General features: G+C 50.2%; 1 protein-coding gene across 1 annotated transcript in view; it reads right to left on the reverse strand.

Annotated features, from left to right (window-relative positions):
- Positions 1-2,045: 2,045 nt before the first annotated feature.
- The window catches only part of NEURL4 (neuralized E3 ubiquitin protein ligase 4), a gene marked incomplete at its 5' end in the record, with an annotated part of 68,504 nt that continues 52,118 nt past the window's right edge, over positions 2,046-18,431 (reverse strand). The window contains 8 exons of the mRNA XM_079951720.1: positions 2,046-3,881; positions 5,763-5,973; positions 7,387-7,499; positions 11,591-11,735; positions 14,203-14,310; positions 15,597-15,690; positions 16,509-16,688; positions 17,793-17,951. Coding sequence (XP_079807846.1) covers positions 3,677-3,881; positions 5,763-5,973; positions 7,387-7,499; positions 11,591-11,735; positions 14,203-14,310; positions 15,597-15,690; positions 16,509-16,688; positions 17,793-17,951 — 1,215 coding nt within the window. The 3' untranslated portion in view covers positions 2,046-3,676. The remainder of the gene's footprint in view (positions 3,882-5,762; positions 5,974-7,386; positions 7,500-11,590; positions 11,736-14,202; positions 14,311-15,596; positions 15,691-16,508; positions 16,689-17,792; positions 17,952-18,431) is intronic.

Genomic DNA, 18,431 nt, shown 5'->3' on the forward strand with positions numbered 1-18,431 from the left:
CCGGAAAAGGGCTCAATGCTCTCCCCCAACTGAGAGGGGGACCCAGGAGTCCGGAAAAGGGCTCAATGCTCTCCCCCAACTGAGAGGGGGACCCAGGAGTCCGGGAAAGGGCTCAATGCTCTCCCCCAACTGAGAGGGGGACCCAGGAGTCCGGAAAAGGGCTCAATGCTCTCCCCCAACTGAGAGGGGGACCCAGGAGTCCGGAAAAGGGCTCAATGCTCTCCCCCAACTGAGAGGGGGACCCAGGAGTCCGGAAAAGGGCTCAATGCTCTCCCCCAACTGAGAGGGGGACCCAGGAGTCCGGAAAAGGGCTCAATGCTCTCCCCCAACTGAGAGGGGGACCCAGGAGTCCGGAAAAGGGCTCAATGCTCTCCCAGAAACTGAGAGGGGGACCCAGGAGTCCGGAAAAGGGCTCAATGCTCTCCCCCAACTGAGAGGGGGACCCAGGAGTCCGGAAAAGGGCTCAATGCTCTCCCAGAAACTGAGAGGGGGACCCAGGAGTCCGGAAAAGGGCTCAATGCTCTCCCCCAACTGAGAGGGGGACCCAGGAGTCCGGAAAAGGGCTCAATGCTCTCCCCCAACTGAGAGGGGGACCCAGGAGTCCGGAAAAGGGCTCAATGCTCTCCCCCAACTGAGAGGGGGACCCAGGAGTCCGGGAAAGGGATCCTCGCTCTCCCCCAACTGAGAAAGGGACCCAGGAGTCCGGGAAAGGGCTCAATGCTCTCCCCCTGAGAGGGGGACCCAGGAGTCCCCGGACAGGCGCCCCCCTCTCCCCAGCTGACTGGAAGGGACCCAGGAGTCCTGCGTGCTCCTGCTCAAGAGGGGAAAGGGACACAGGCGTCCGAGAGGGCGGAAGAGCCCTGACACCCCTCGATTTTAAAAGTGGGGGGTGGCCTAGGGGGTTTCCTGTCGGTGTGAGGGGTGGGGGGGGAGCCTTATGAAGCCCCCCCATCTGTGCTGGGGGAAGGTCACGTCCCCTCCCCCCAACCCCAGATGTGAGAGAAGGGACCCAGGAGTCCGAGAGGCAAAAGGAGCCTGTCTGTCACGTGTCTGTCTGTGTTCTGGGGCCTCATCCTATTTCCAGTCTGTTTTGAACCGTTTCCTGGATTTTAAATGGTTGTAACCAGACTTGGGACCATTTGGTAAACAGGGAGGGGGCGTTGGGTGAGAATATTGTTATGAATAAATCCCCTTTATTCCTCTTCACCCCTTTGAGAAGCTGACCTCCACCCCATCAGAAACACACATTACAAGTGCCTTTCTTTATGTTTAAATACATATTCTGATGAGTTTGTGGGTCCTCGACTCCCCTAAACTCCTGGGTCCAGTTAGGGGGCAGCGCCCTGAGCGCGGGCAAAATTTGGCACCCCCATAATATTTTTTTATACAATAATTGTGTAGGCACCCGTATAAATATTGGACTATTATTATTATTTTGCACCCGGCGCCACCCTAAATCCAGCACTGGTCCATTGGATGCTAGAATCTCATTAAGGCTTGGGGTGTGAAAAGTTTATTAAGCTAGGCTCCTCTCCTGTGTGAAGCGAAAGCTATAATAATAATAATAAATTTTATTTATACCCCACCCTCCCCAGCCAAGACCGGGCGGCATTTGGGACCTTCTAGTTTAAGAGACGACACGATAGAAGCTTGTAAAATTAAGTGTGGCCAAAGGGAAAGTTTTCCTCGTAACACAGGAAATCCTGGGCCTCCTGTGAAGCTGAACGGTGGAAGATTTAGGCAAAGGAGGAAGACGTACTTGCTCATCCAGGACACATTTAACCTGCGGAACTCCTTGCCACAGGAGGCCAACTTGGGTGGTTTTAAAAGAGGATGGGACAAATTCCTGGAGGAGGAGAGGGCTGTTGGTGGCTATGCTCTCCTGCCGCAGTTGAAGGCAGCAATGCTTCTGGGTACAAGTTGCTGGAAACTGCAGGCGGGGAGCGGGGTCTTGTGTTCGAATCCTGCGTGCAGGTTTCCCAGAGGAAATAGACCCAGCAGGCTCTCTATTTTGGTTGTAGGAAAAAGAGACACGGGACACTGAACCAGCTGAATCCTGGTTTATAAACCCTTGCGAGGAAGTTGGGGAGAAACGCACTGTACAACCTTTTAAACTTTTGTTCAAAAAAAAAAAGGGAAACGAAGTTTTTTTACAGAGGTAAAAAAAACAAAACACCCCAATGCATGTCATTTTCCAACAAATAAAGTGAAAAAGCAGCATAAATACAATTTAAAATATATATAAATCAAAGGGGGACGGGGTGGGCATTAAAAGCCATGTACCCTTTCGCCCCTCAAGAAAATTCACATTTTTTTTTAAATTTTAATTTGACAACCAACACAAGGTTTTAAATAAATAAGGGAAGGAAGGGGGGGGGAATAATCAATAGTCTTGAGAAGGGAAAATGGGTGTTAACACACACTTGAGAAATGCGTGCCGGGCTCCTTCAGGATAAAAAGAGCAAGGAAATTTAATTTGCGGGGGGAGGGGGGGAGAGGGCGATGTGCTTGTTGTACGGGGAACGGGGGGGGGGGGGTCCGGAAGAAAGGAGGAATCACCGGAGTTCTCTGGAGAGAAATCGTGGTACGGGTGGCGAGTTCGAGAAGCTGGGTGTGAAATTTGATAAATCCGTGTCTCTTCTCTTAAGTGGGAATAACTGGAGGGAAATCGTGGTTTGGTTTGAGTTTGAGAAGCTAGGCGTGAAATTTGATAAATCCATGTCTCTTTCCCCCCCGGAACCCACCTTTGAAACCTTCCACGGGGTAAGTGCTTGTTCACAGGCTGCGTTAATTAAACACACACACACCATTCCACACCTTATTCCACGACCTTCTTGGGGGCGGTACACAGAGTCGGTGCAGAAGGCCGGAGAAAGAGGGTGGTGATGGGGAGGATGGAAAAGAAGGACCCCCATTAAAAACACGGACACGTACTATGGAGCAAGGAGACCCACGCTTGGGGGGCGAGTGCAAATCTGCCCCTCTGCTTTCTCTTCCAGGGAGGGTGCAGCGGCTGAGTCAACCCCTGCCCCCTTCACGCCACCCTCCTGAAATGTCCAATCCTGTCGAAATGCGGCCGTCGAAGAAAAAGAGAGGGGGCTGATATCACCCCCCAACCCCCCCACACACTTCCTATCCTTTCCCAATGAACAGACTCAACACTGCAGGGGAGGGCGAGTTTGGGAGGGAGGGAGGAAAAGGGTGAATTTTGCCGGTATAGAAACCCCTGGGTGTTCCAGAAAGAGCCCCCACACCCCAAAATCTGCAAAAGTCCTTTTGTGGCAACTAATTCCCCTGCCCCGCTTACCCCCAAAAAAACCCTCCCCTCATGCTCTTAAATACAAGGCTCAACTCAACACTCCCCAAACATCCCAACCCCCCCCCCAAGTTTAGCTTGTCTCTGTGCAAAAAAAGGAAAAATTGGGGGGGGGGGGGTGGTAGAAGAAGCAGCCGTCTGTGGCCACAAGGGGGCGACGCCGTCCTCTGCCCCACTGAGAGACGGGGGGGCAGTCTTTTGTGCCTGTCGATTGCCGTAGCTGTCGTCCCCCCCCCACAGTCTGTGCGTAGCAGGGAGTCGGGGGTTTTGTTTTTTGGCAACAGCCACTACCCCCGCCGCTCTTCCCCGCCGAACGCCGTGGCGTCGTCATCGTCAGTGCTCTTGGGCGGGAGGCGGTCCTCATTCCACGCGGACGAGGAGCCCGTAGAGGACAGTGGCACCTTTCTCCTTGGTGACCCACTCGATGTCGGCGCTGCTGAAGCGGGGGTCCAGGGGCTCGGGGGCCGCCAGCGACTGGGCGCAGACTTTGTAGGACCCGGGGCGGACGCACACCTGGAAGGCCACCTGGGCCGAGTGCTGCCGGTGGGACTTTGGGTCTTTGAATCTGCGGGAGAGAAGGCGGGCAGAATCAGGGGGCCGTGAGGTTAGCAGGAGACCTAATAATAATACAGTGGGGCCTCGCAAGACGAAAAGAATCCGTTCCGCGAGTCTCTTCGTCTTGCGGTTTTTTCATCTTGCGAAGCAAGCCCATTAGCGGCTTAGCGGATTAGCGCTATTAGCGGCTTAGCGGATCAGCTGATAAGCGGCTTAGCGGATCAGCTGTTTAGCGGCTTAGCGGATCAGCTGTTTAGCGGCTTAGCGGATCAGCTGTTTAGCGGCTTAGCGGATCAGCTGATAAGCGGCTTAGCGGATCAGCTGATAAGCAGCTTAGCGGATCAGCTGATAAGCAGCTTAGCGGATCAGCTGATAAGCGGCTTAGCGGCTTAGAAAAAGAGGGGGGGAGGAAAAAAACCCCGCAGGAACTCGCAAGACATTTTCGTCTTGCGAAGCAAGCCGATAGGAAATTCGTTTTGCGAAGCACCTCCAAAACGGAAAACCCTTTCGTCTGGCGGGTTTTCCGTCTTGCGAGGCATTCGTCTTGCGGGGCACCACTGTAATAATAATTTATTTATATCCTGCCCTCCCCCGCCGAAGCCGGGCTCAGAGCGGCTAACAACAATAAAAGTAACACAGCATTCTAAAATCAGTTCATTTTAAAATCAATTCAGAATCAAATTAATGGCAACCATTGGGCTAGAGATCTGCGAGGATTACCAAAGGAGGGGGTCAGGCTGTGCCTTGGCCAAAGGCCTGGTGGAACAGCTCTGTCTTGCAGCCCTGTGGAAAGATGTCAAGTCCCGCAGGGCCCTAGTCTCTTGGGACAGAGCGTTCCACCGAGTCGAGGCCAGTACTGAAAAGGCCCTGGCCCTAGTTGTGACCAATCTAACCACCTGGGACCTCCAAAATGTTGTCATTTGTGGACCTTAAGTTCCTCCTTGGGGCATACCAGGAGAGGCGGTCCCGTAGGTATGTGGGTCCTAGGCCACATAGGGCTTTAAAGGTCAAAACCAACACCTTAAACCTGATCCTGGGAGCCAGTGCAACTGGTAAAGCACTGGGTGAATGTGATCCCGCGTTGAGGATCTCCTAAGGACTCTCGCCGCGGCATTCTGCACCCGCTGGAGTTTCTGGGTCAGTCTCAAGGGCAGCCCCACGTAGAGCGAGTTACAATAATCAAGGCTGGAGGTGACTGTCATGTGGATCACAGTGGCCAGGTCAGGGCGAGAGAGGTGAGGGTCACCTGGCCCCCTGAAATTGGCCTGATCCTGTCAACTGTCTTCAAGTTACCAGGGGGTTTTTTGGGGGGGGGAGGGAGTGGGGGGGGGAGATCTCTAAACTCTTGGATTTTGAGAATTTGTTTCCCTGCTTTTCAGTCCAGATGAATAGTATCACTGGACGGTCCCCCTGCTTGCTCTCTCACCTGCTGCCAAACGGTCTGCTTCTTTGAGTTGGAGAGGAAATAAGAAGCCCATTTCTCCCTCCCTTCCTTTTTTATTCTGTTTACTGCTTCCACATGCTCCTCCTCCTTGTCGATTACAACAACCCCGTGAGGTAGGTTAGGCAGAGAAAGGCACCAAGTGCCCCCCCCCAGCTGAGCGGCGGGATCCGAACCCTGATCTCCCAGCACCTAGGGTCAAACACTCTCAACGCCAACGTTTCTCAAACCCAGGTCTGCCAGCTGCTGTCGGACTACAACTCCCATCACCCCTAGCAGTAAGGACCAGCAGCCAGGGATGATGGGAGTTGTGGTCCGGCAACAGCTGGGGGACCTGGGTTTGAGAAGTGCTGCTCTAACCACTGCGCCACACTGCCCCCACCAGCTCCTCGGCCAGGATCACCGAAGGTCCCAGTCACAGCACACCCACACACCCCGCGGGATACGTACTGCACTTTGGTGGCGAAAGGCTCCAGTCCGGCGTAGCGCAACGTGGGAGACAGCAAGACACGCTGAAGATCCTCGCGCCCGTGGGAGCTGTTCTCCTCGGGCTCGTGGTATCCCCCGCTGCCGCCCCCGCCACCCACGCCGCCGCTGCCTCCGCCGTTGCCGCCTTGCGGGTCCGCCTTGACCGGGCGGCAGCTCAGGATCGACGTGCTTCCTGTGAAGAGCGAGGAGGAAGAGACAGAAGGTGGAGTCAGCCTCTCCCGATGGGCTTACGGGGGAAGCGGCCATTGCTTGTTCCCATGGTTAGGGTATGTAATTGGTGCCTCGGTTTTCAGTGTCTAGGCTGTAAACCGCCCTGCGGTCTTTGGATGAAGGGGGGCGTATAAATCTCATCAATAATAATAATAACAATGCAGAAAGCAAGACCCAACGCCGTGGGTAGGCAAACTTAAGGCCCGGATCTGGCCCAATCGCTTTCTAAATCCAGCCCACGGACGGTCCAGGAACCAGCGTGTTTTTACATGAGTAGAATGTGCGCTTTTATATAAAATGCATCTCTTGGTTATTTGTGGGGCATAGGAATTCGTTCATTATTATTTTCTTCTTCAAAATATAGTCTGGCCCCCCACAAGGTCCAAGGGACAGTGGACCGGCCCCCCGCTGAAAAAGTTTGCTGACCCCTGCCCTACACAATCTCTTGGGATGTCTAGATTAGCAAAGGGTCCCACCGCTCAGGTAGCCCTCCGAAGTTTGAGTTAGTGTGTGCTGAGCTTTCCACACATGGCTACTCCATGCTGCCTTTATTTATTTTGTTAAATAAATCATGACACTGAGCAGTACAGTGGTACCTTGGTTCTCAAACCACATCTGTTCCGCAAGTCCATTCCAAAACCAAAGCGTTCCAAAACCAAGGCGTGCTTTCCCATAGAAAGTAATGCAAAATGGATTAATCCGTTCCAGACTTTTAAAAACAACCCCTGAAACAGCCGTTTAACATGAATTTTACTATCTAACAAGACCATTGGTCCATAAAATGAAAGCAGTTAACAATGTACTGCAGTCACCCAATCAATCAATCAATCAATCGGTAGCTGGATTGGGTTCCACACAGTCACAAAAGAGAGCCGCAAAAACAAAAACACAAAATAAACAGCAAAAACAGACAGACCTTGGCGTAACACTCAAAACGGAAGTGTGGCACTCAAATTGGAAGTGTAACACTCAAAATGGAGCATGTTCAGCTTCTGAAAAAAGTTCCCAAACTGGAACACTTACTTCCGGGTTTGCAGTATCTGGGTTCCAAGTTGTTTGAGTACCAAGGCGTTTGAGAACCAAGGGACCATTGTATGTCATATGTGTTGTTGTTCATTTAAGGTTTGATTCGCCTAATTTTAAGACCTGCTGAGGAGCGGGTGGTGGTTGTTATGTGTAAAACCACAGAATTCAAAGTGGGTGTGCTTCCTTTCCCCCACGAACTCTCATGGGACGCGGTTTCCTAGGAACAAAATTTGAGCTGTCTGTTGAGCAGGGGGAGGAACTGCCCCGTAGGGGACAGTGACAAAGGGACTGCAGAGGCAGAAGCTGGCATCCCGTACCCCCAGCAAACACAACCTGGGCACCCCCTTACCTGGCACCAACTCTCCTTGATCCAGCATGCGCCGGACGGATCCGATGCTCGTCCCGTGATAGGCCATGTGCCATTTCTTACAGGTGCTGCCCACCTCCAACCGGGGATTCACCCTGCCGAGAGGAGAGGAAAGGGTTATTTCGGGGTGCCATGGGGGGGGGGATGAACCCACAGAAAAGAAGGATTCCATTAAGTGCGAAAACCTGTGAGAAGAGGATGCTGGACTGGTGGACCACTGGCCTGAACCAGCAGCAGTCTTCTGATATCTACCGTATTTTCAGCTCTAAAGGACACGCCTTGTTTTAGAGGGGGAGAACAAGAAGAAAAAAATTCTCCCCCTCTCTGCTCAGCGCCCCTTCAGCGAAGCGGCAGGAGAAACGGAGCCAGTGTGGTGTAGTGGTTAAGAGCGGTAGTCTTGTAATCTGGGGAACCGGGTTCGAGTCTCCGCTCTTCCACATGCAGCTGCTGGGTGACCTTGGGCCAGTCACACTTCTCTGAAGTCTCTCAGCCCCACTCACCTCACAGAGTGTTTGTTGGGGGAGAGGAAGGGAAAGGAGAATGTTAGCCGCTTTGAGACTCCTGAAGGGGAGTGAAAGGCGGGATATCAAATCCAAACTCTTCTTCTTCTTCCATTTCTCCTCTCGCTTGGCTGAAGGGGCACTGCGCAGCTCTCCCTCTCTGGTGAAGCCAGGAGAGTCTTGCTCTCCCGGCTTCAGCAAAAGGAACCCGAAGCCTCCGGAGCGCAGCGCGAGTTCCTGCTGTGCTCCGGAGGCTTCAGGTTCGTTTCACTGAACCCCTCTCGTTCTCCAGGCTTCAGCGAAAGCAACGCAAAGCCTCCGGAGCGCGGAGGGAGCGCTCCCTCTGCGCTTTGGAGGCTTCACGTTGCGATCGCTTAAGCCAAGGAGCCTGCATTCGCCCCATAAGACGCACACACACATTTCCCCTTAATTTTTGGAGGGGGAAAAGTGTGTCCTATAGAGTGAAAAATACGGCACATGGTGCCTAGGGAACAACTTGCACCTTTGTATCAGCAAGACAAAGGAGATGGTGTTGGACTTTCAGCGGAAGAGAGGAGAACTAGCCCCATTGTGTGGAGAGTGTCTCTTCCTTTAAATTCCTAGGAGTTTATCTCAGTGAAGACCTTACTGGGAAAATCAATACAACCCAGGTGGTTAAGAAAGCCCAACAGAGACTCCATCTCCGCAGAGTTTTGCGGTAGAACGATGTCAACCAAGATTTGATGATCTCCTTCTACCTGTCTGCAACAGAAAGTGTCCTTTCATACCGCATCACAGTGTGGTACGCTGGTTTGACATCATCTGATAGGAAGTGCCTACAGAGGGTGGTGAATACAGCACAATATATTATGGGCTGTCCCAAAGAATGCTGCCTCAGGAGAGTGAGGAAAATTCTCAGGGATGATTCACACCCTGGCCGGCACTTTCTTGATCTCCTGCCCTCAGGCAGAAGATATAGAAGCAGGATTAGTCGCACCAACAGGGTAAAGAACAGCTTCTGTCCATGGGCTGTTAGGCTGCTGAATGAAAAGATAACAACAGAGATAACAACAGGACAACTGACTTTCGGGTAAGTCAGCAAACGAGGGGAATTAAGACTAAGAGAGCTGAGGGGTGGTGGTGCTCGCGTGATCTCACTGTATACAAATTGTACAAGTGACAATAAAGTATTTCAGTGTTCATATTGCTAGGCTAGGGAGACTCACAGCTCTGTAGTTTGTGCTTCTAGGCAACGCCTCGTGTGCCCCCCTTCCTTTTAAAAAAAAATTATTTATGCTTTTCGGATTTAGACATTTCACTAATTTTACAACCATTTCAACATTTCAAAACTTGACTTCCTTCCCCCTCTTTCTGGGGTTCCTTAAATCAGGCACCGCAAACTCGGCCCTCCAGATGTTTTGGGACTACAACTCCCATCATCCCTAGCTAACAGGACCAGTGGTCAGGGATGATGGGAGTTGTAGTCCCAAAACATCTGGAGGGCCGAGTTTGCCTAGGCTTGCCTTAAATATATTTTTAGTACCTTCTGCATATCCAAATTAACTTAATTTGCTCATTTATTCATCTGCTTCAAATATATACTCCTATAAAGCTACAGGTTATTACAGTGGTGCCTCGCAAGACGAAAAGAATCCGTTCCGCGAGTCTCTTCGTCTAGCGGTTTTTTCGTCTTGCGAAGCAAGCCCATTAGCGGCTTAGCGGATCAGCTGATAAGCGGCTTAGCGGCTTAGCAAAGGGGGGGGGGGAGGGAAAAAACCCCGCAGGAACTTGCAAGACATTTTCGTCTTGCGAAGCAAGCCCATAGGAAATTCGTTTTGCGAAGCACCTCCAAAACGGAAGGCCCTTTCGTCTAGCGGGTTTTCCGTCTTGCGAGGCATTCGTCTTGCGGGGCACCACTGTACAATAATCCTGCCAATGTTCCTATCTGTTTACAATTTATCTGCAAATACTCAATAAACCATTTCCATTCTTTTATAAAAAGTTTGTCTTGATTTCTTATTCTTCCGGTAAGTTTCGCCATTTCTGCATATTCCACAAGTTTTTGCATCCGTTCTTCTTTCCATTTTTGGGCAAGTAACATTCCTGCCGCTGTAGTAGCATACATAAATAAGTTTCTATACAATTTAGATAGTTCTGCCCCTATAATTCCCCAAAGAAAAGCTTCTGGTGGGTTTTTTTTTACAAAAGTAATTTTAAACATCCTTTCCAATTCATTATCTATCATTTCCTAGTAAGCTTTAACCTTGCTACAAGACCACCACATACGATAAAAAGAAATTTCTTTCTCTTTACATTTCCAACACTTGTTTGATTTAGATTTACAGGGGTCCCTTGGTTCTCAAACGCCTAGGTACTCAAACAACTTGGAACCCAAACACTGCAAACCCGGAAGTAAGTGTTCCAGTTTGCGAACTTTTTTCGGAAGCTGAACATGCTCCGTTTTGAGTGTTACGCTGAGGTCTGTCAGTTTTTGCTATTCATTTTGTGGTTTTGTTTTCGCAGCTCTTTTTTGTTTTGTTTTTGTGACTGTGTGGAACCCAGTTCAGCTACTGACTGATTGTGTGACTACAGTACATTGTTTATTGATTTCATTCAATAATAATAATAATAATAATAATAATAATAATAATAATTTATACCCCGCCCATCTGGCTGGGCTTCCCCAGCTACTCAGGGCAGCTTTCAACAAAATATTAAAATAGTAATGCATCAAACATTGAAAGCTTCCCTAAACAGGGCTGCCTTCAGATGTCTTCTAAAAGTCTGGTAATTGTTCTTCTCTTTGACATCGGGTGGGAGGGCGTTCCACAGGGCGGGCGCCACCACCGAGAAGGCCCTCTGCCTGGTTCCCTGTAACTTGGCTTCTCGCAGGGAGGGAACCGCCAGAAGGTCCTCGGAGCTGGACCTCTGTGTCCGGGCAGAACGATGGGGGTGGAGATGCTCCTTCAGGTATACTAGGCCTTTGAGGCCCTTTGGGGCTTTCAAGGTCAGCACCAACACTTTGAATTGTGCTCGGAAACGTCCTGGGAGCCAGTGTAGGTCTTTCAAGACCGGTGCTATATGGATCCATGGTCTCGTTAAGACAGTAAAATTCACGCTAAATGGCTGTTTTAGGGGTTGTTTTTAAAAGTCTGGAACGGATTAATCCGTTTTGCATTGATTTCTATGGGAAAGCGCATCTTGGTTTTGGAATGCTTTGGTTTTGGAACGGACTTACGGAACGGATCAAGTTTGAGAACCACGGCACCACTGTATACATTTTTGCCAATTTGTTCAATGTTAGGCCCGGCTTTCCAATCCAGCCTCCGTAGGTAAAGGTAAAGGTAAAGGTAAAGGGACCCCTGACCATTAGGTCCAGTCGTGACCGACTCTGGGGTTGCGGCGCTCATCTCACTTTAGTGGCTGAGGGAGCCGGCGTACAGCTTCCAGGTCATGTGGCCAGCATGACTAAGCCACTTCTGGCGAACCAGAGCAGCGCACAGAAATGCCGTTTAGCTTCCTGCTGGAGCAGTACCTGTTTATCTACTTGCACTTTGACGTGCTTTCGAACTGCTAGGTTGGCAGGAGCAGGGACCGAGCAATGGAAGCTCACCCCGTCGTGGGGATTCGAACCTCCAGCTTTCTGATCAGCAAGTCCTAGGCTCTGTGGTTTAACCCACAGCGCCACCCGCGTCCGACCTCCGTACCTGAGGTTAAAACGGCACCACCCGAAAGGCAGAGCGTAGTCCCGGGGAGGCTCCCCCCGCTTGTAGTAGGCCTCGTCGCCCCGGAGCTTGTGACACGACTCGCAGTAGCAGAGGCTGAATTTGGGGTCTTCCACGAAGTAGTCGTCTGGCAAAAGAGATCGGATGAGGCAGAGGCAGCCAGGTCAGAAAAAAAACAGGGGAGGGGAATCCAAAATATGCCCCCGCGCGTTCTGCCACGGCACACGAAAAAGGACCTTTGGCAAGGCTATAGCATTCGCATTTTGAAAACGAATAAAGAGCAAGCTGTTTTAGTGTGGCAGCGCCTGAACTTTGGAACTCCCAGCCTATTGACATCACTCAAAAGTAATAATAATAATTTATTATTTATACCCCGCCCATCTGGCTGGGTTTCCCCAGCCACTCTGGGCAGCTTCCAACAAAACACTAAAATACAATAACCTATTAAACATTAAAAGCTTCCCTAAAGAGGGCTGCCTTCAGATGTCTTCTAAAAGTCTAGTAGTAGTTGTTCTCTTTGACATCCGAAGGCAGGGTGTTCCACAGGGCGGGTGCCACTACCAAGAAGGCCCTCTGCCTGGTTCCCTGTAACCTCACTTCTCGCAGGGAGGGAACCGCCAGAAGGCCCTCGGAGCTGGACCTCAGTGTCCGGGCAGAACGATGGGAGTGGAGACGCTCCTTCAGGTCTACTGGGCCTTTGAGGCCGTTTAGGGCTTTCAAGGTCAGCACCAACACTTTGAACTATGATCGGAAAGGTACTGGGAGCCAATGGAGGTCTTTCAGGACCAGTGTTATATGGTCTCGGCGGCCGCTCCCAGTCACCAGTCCACGTTCTGGATTAGCTGCCACATTCTGGATTAGTTGCAGTTTCCGGGTCACCTTCAAAGGTAGCCCCACGTAGAGCGAATGGAAGTGCAAGCGGAAGATAACCAGAGCATGCATCACTCTGGCCAGACAGTCAGCGGGCAGGGAGGGTCTCATCCTGTGTACCAGATGGAGCTGGTAGACAGCTGCCCTGGACACAGGGCATTTGTTTACACGCAGGAGGTAAGAAACTTGCTGCCAGGACTCAGCTACCTTTGTCAAAAAACAGTGTTTTGAGTGCGTTATAAACATGCAACAGCCGGTGGCATTGGAGAGCAATTAAAAATAAAAGATGTGTGGTTTACCATAGCCGTTTTCCCCCTTTTGTTTTAATGATTTAATTTCTGACGTGTTTTTTCCTGTGTGTAGATCCACCCCAATCGGTTTTTAGTCTGTTTTAATTTCAAAGGCCTCCATTTTTTTGTTAATTTTGCTTACAGATAATTTTATTCTTTTACAGTGGTGCCTCGCAAGACGAAATTAATCTGTTCCGTGAGGCTCTTCGTATAGCGGTTTTTTCGTCTTGCGAAGCAAGCCCATTGACAGCTTAGCGGATTAGCGCTCTTAGCGGCTTTTAGCGATCAGCTGTTAAGCGGCTTATCAGCGGATCAGCTGATAAGCGGCTTAGCGGCTTAGGAAAAAGGGGGGGGGGAGGGGAAAAAACCCGCAGGAACTTGCAAGACATTTTCGTCTTGCGAAGCAAGCCCATAGGGAAATTAGTTTTGCGAAGCGCCTCCAAAACAGAAAACCCTTTCGTCTAGCGGGTTTTCCGTCTTGCGAGGCGTTCGTCTTGCGGGGCACCACTGTATCTGTTTTGTAAACTATTTTCAGGGTAGTTGCTGTTGTTTTTTACAACCAAACGATGTATAAATTTCATGAAATGGGCAGATAAGGCCACATTTGCACCACGCATTCGAAGCACTGTGCTGTCCAGTCCTGGCTTCTGCCCAAGGAATCCTGGGAAGTGTAGTTTGTTAAGGGTACTGAGAGCTGTTGGGAGACCCCTCCTTCCCCCTCCCGGAGTGGTTTAACCATCAACCCCTCTTCCCAGGGAATTCTGGGAACTGTAGTTCTGTAAGGGTGCCTCGTTCCTGTCAGACCCATCTGGAAGAGATGCTTCTATTTAAAAAATTGAAGTATTCAATTAGTGAGGTCTGATTTCTACAAACTCTTCCTCTTTTTCTAAGAAAGCCTTCCCCAATATGGTTTCCTCCAGATATCTTGGACTACAACTCCCATACGGCAGAGCCCCGCTGGCTGATGGGCTTTGTAGTCTAAAATGTCCGAAGGGAACTGGCTGGAGAATAATAATAATAATAATAATAATAAATTTTATTTATACCCCACCCTCCCCAGCCAAGACCGGGCTCAGGGCGGCTAACACCAGATATAAAAACAACTAATTGAAATACAACTTTAAAAAACAAGATTAAAATACAACATTAAAACATTAAAATACAGCCTCATTTCAGTGGAAACTCAAATCAAAAACTTTTTTGGGGGATGAAAACGTCAAGTCTTCACCAAGGCGAACTATCCAGACTGGTCCTACATGGGCCAGAAAAAAGCCAGGGAGAAGTGAAGAGAAAAGCAAAGAGAAGGCTCTCTCCTAAACAGTTTTAAAAAATAAAAAATAGCATAAATATTTCCTAGGCCTAGGCATGTTCCTAGGCCTGGCTGGCATGGAATAAATTATGCAAATCTATGCAAATGTGCCTAATTTTGCTCACCAGGCAGCAGCAGGAGATCTTTAAAGCGGGCACAGAGGGCGTGGTATTCACAGGTCTTCATGGTATTCAGGTCTACGGGGGGAGTCCAGCAGACGCTCTCCTTGATACCTGCAAATACAGGTGTTCAATACAGGTGAGCCAGACAACCACACCTCCAGGTGATATGTGCCACCTTTGGCTATCAGAACTTTGTCACGGCTAAAAATTGGCCGCTGTTTCTTTAATGCTAAAAGAACTAAGTCAACATGAGTCAGCGGCCTACAATGACTCAAGCAACCTTTCATCAAATTGTACCTGTATAGAATGCAATGACAAACCTAGACAGCATCTTAAAAAGCAGAGACATCACCTTGCCAACAAAGTTCCGTAGAGTTAAAGCTCTGGTTTTCCCAGTAGTGATGTATGGAAGTGTGAGCTGGACCATAAAGAAGGCTGATCGCCGAAGAATGGATGCTTTTGAATTCTGGTGCTGGAGGAGACTCTTGAGAGTCCCATGGACTCCAAGAAGATCAAACCTCTCCATTCTGAAGGAAATCAGCCCTGAGTGCTCACTCAGATTGTGAAGCTGAGACTCCAAGACTTTGGCCTCCTCAGGAGAAGAGAAGACTCCCTGGAAAAGACCCTGATGTTGGGGAAGATGGAGGGCAGAAGGAGAAGGGGATGACGGAGGTCGAGATGGTGGGACAGTGTTCTCGAAGTTACCAGCATGAGTTTGTCCAAACTGTGGGAGGCAGTGGAAGACAGGAGTGCCTGGCGTGCTCTGGTCCAGGGGGGCACGAGGAGTCGGACACGACTAAACGACTCAACAACAACAACATATACAGAGTGGTCAATATTAGTGTTGGGTGTGGGTTGGCTGGATGGTAGAAAGCTGGTTGTGTTTGGTGTGCGTAAAAGCTGTCAATCATGGTTGGGGAAGAAGGCTTTTAAAGAATAAAAGCAGCAGTACAGTGGTACCTCAGGTTACAAGACACCTCAGGTTACATACGCTTCAGGTTACAGACTCCGCTAACCCAGAAATAGTGTTTCAGGTTAAGAACTTTGCTTCAGGATGAGAACAGAAATCGTGCGGCGGCAGCACAGCGGCAGCGGGAGGCCCCATTAGCTAAAGTGGTGCTTCAGGTTAAGAACAGTTTCAGGTTAAGTACGGACCTCCGGAACGAATTAAGTACTTAACCTGAGGTAGCACTGTACTCTGCAAAAATACTCTTTCTCAAAGACACTTTTGTGCCAAATAAGGTCTGAGGACTAGGCAAAGGAGTAAAAAGGAGGTCAGAACCTTTTCTTTTTCAAAACACTGACAAACTTGCACCGTGAGCAGCAGCAAGGGCTGGAAAAATAAGGAAGACCAGTCCTGGAAAAGCAAAGGGGAGACGGCGGGACTGTATGCTCACCGTCCACCATGTCTGCCTTCTCCATATCGCCCTGGTTGTGGGGGTCGGCTCCCTCCGCGCCCACGGCTGGAGTCTCGTTCGTCACGATCGTAACCTAGGAAGAAAGCAGTGCTTGAGAAGCAGAGAAAATAAGGACAGAGATCTGGGAAGAGGAGGAAGCTCTCTCCCGTCCCAGAGCTTCCGGCAACTGGTCTTCAGAAGAATTACTGCCTCTGACCATGGAGGTATTATTATTATTAATAATAAAATTATTATTAATAATATATCGTCCTATACCCGGAGGTCTCTGAGCGGTTCACAAAACAAAATCAAAATATGAAAACACAAAATTTTTCACTCCTTAAGACGCTCTTTTTTCTTCCTAAAATGTAAGGGGAAAGAAATGTCTGTGCGTCTTATGGGGCGAAGGTGTGGTCCCTGGAGCCGAATTGCCCAGGGGCGAAAAGGAGATCATGCTTTTTTCTTTTCTTTTTTGGAAAGAGGGAATGTTGAAACAAAGCCGCGGATCGCAAGCGATCGGAAGCGAGATAAGGGACTCTAGCAATAAAGGAGGCCGCCTGCGAGTGGGGAGGTAAAGACAGCAAACTTGCAAGGAGAGGAAGACTAAAGCAACAAGGAGAGAAACTGGAAGAAAAGGAGGAGCAAAAACCTGCTCCAGCTAAGGAAAAAACACTAAGGCAAGCGAGAGGGAAGGGAGTGTTGACAGGAAACAGCTGATCGGCAAGCGATCGGGAAGGGAGATAAGGGACGCTAGAGATAAAGGAGGCTGCCTGGGAGGAGGGAGGTAAAAGCCCATGGATCCTCAGGATTTTTGCATTGGGTCACCCCAAATTCACCATCAAATCACATAGCATGTCCATGGCTGCAGCCAGCACCAAAAAAATCCTTGGGGGAAACCCAAACCGCTCTCACCTGCTCGCACTGCCCATAGAGGTCGATGAGGACATAGCAGGGGTTCAGGATGTCCTGCGCGGCCACGCCCTGGTCCATGCCGTTGACGTAGAGATGGAGGCAGCTGCTCGAATCCACCAGGAGGCCCAGCACCGTCCCCTCGGGGCAGGTGTCCAGATTGGGGCCGTAGTTCTCACAGATCTGGAGCGGAGGGAAGAGGAGAAGCTGGGTGAGAAGAGGAGGCACTCAGCTCCGCAAGGGCAGAGGGTCTGCGCACAACTCCACTGTGATGCATCATCAGCTAGACATGGCGATATACTGAGGATATATCACCCTGTCTGAAAGAAGGATGGAGCTATATAGAGCAGGGGTCAGCAAACTCTTTCAACAGGGGGCCAGTCCACTGTCCCTCAGACCTTGTGGGGCCAAACTATATTTTTGGGGGGAAATGAACAAATTTCTGTGCCCCACAAGTAACCCAGAGATGCATTTTAAATAAAAGCATTCTACTCATGTAAAAACACGCTGATTCCCAGACCGTCTGCAGGCCGGATTGAGAAGGCGATTGGGCCGGATCCGGCCCCTGGGCCTTATTTTGCTTAAAGGTAAAGGGACCCCTGACCATTAGGTCCAGTCGTGGCCGACTCTGGGGTTGTGGCGCTCATCTCGCTTTACTGGCCGAGGGAGCCGGCGTACAGCTTCCGGGTCATGTGGCCAGCATGACTAAGCCGTTTCTGGTGAGCCAGAGCAGCGCACGGAAACACCGTTTTCCTTCCCGCCGAAGCGGTACCTATTTATCTACTTGCACTTTGACGTGCTTTCGAACTCCTAGGTTAGCAGGAGCAGGCTTCCTCAACCACGGCCCTCCAGATGTTTTTGGCGTACAACTCCCATGATCCCTAGCAAGCAGGACCAGTGGTCAGGGATGAGATGATGGGAATTGTAGTCTCAAAACATCTGGAGGGCCGAGGTTGAGGAAGCCTGTTCTGAAACAATGTCAACACAATAAATAAATACAGTGGTACCTCGGGTTACAGACGCTTCAGGTTACAGACTCCGGTAACCCAGAAATATTACCTCGGGTTAAGAACTTTGCTTCAGGATGAGAACAGAAATCGCGCGACAGTAGCAGGAGGCCCCATTAGCTAAAGTGGTGCTTCAGGTTAAGAACAGTTTCAGGTTAAGAACGGACCTCCGGAACAAATTAAGTACTTAACCTGAGGTAGCACTGTATGGGGGTAAGGGTGGAAGCCACAGAATGTATTTGAAAAGAACCCGGCCCACCGTCTCCCTCCTTCCGCTCACCTTGAGGGAGTTGTGGAAGACCGAATCGCGTTGCAGCAGCCAGGTGGAGCGCTTGAGGGAGCAGGCTGTGGCGGGGAAATTTAGCCGCTCGGGAGAGCTGCCAATGACCCCCAAGGAGAGTGACGACGTCCACTGCTGATTCAAGGAGTCTATCTGGAACTGAGGACGGACAGGGCAGGATGTGAGCTGAGGGGTTTTGCCACGGAGCGGGTGTAGAGACAGCATGCGAGAACACATACACACACACACACACACACACACACACCAATGCATGTGCCACAGTCTTAACATTGGTGCAACACCACTTATTTATTCTTATTTATTCAATTTCCATACAGCCCTCCACCCGAGGACTGAAGGATGCTTTAAAATATGAAAGCACAAAAAAATACTGTATTTTTTCGCTCCATAAGGCGCACTGAACCGTAAGGCGCACCTAGTTTTTAGAGGGGGAAATCAAGAAAAAAAATCTTATTCCCCCCCCCCCAGCCCGAAAGAGCAAAGAACCCGAGACAGCGAGCGGGATCCATCCCACTGGCTGTCTTGGCTTCCTCTTTAGCCGTGCGCAACCTCTCCAGCCGGGAGAGGCTGCACTTGCCTATGGCAATACCCCCACATCCAGCAAAAGCCCACCCTTTA

This window comes from Podarcis cretensis (assembly GCF_951804945.1).
Source record: "Podarcis cretensis genome assembly, chromosome: 13".
NCBI lineage: Eukaryota > Metazoa > Chordata > Lepidosauria > Squamata > Lacertidae > Podarcis > Podarcis cretensis.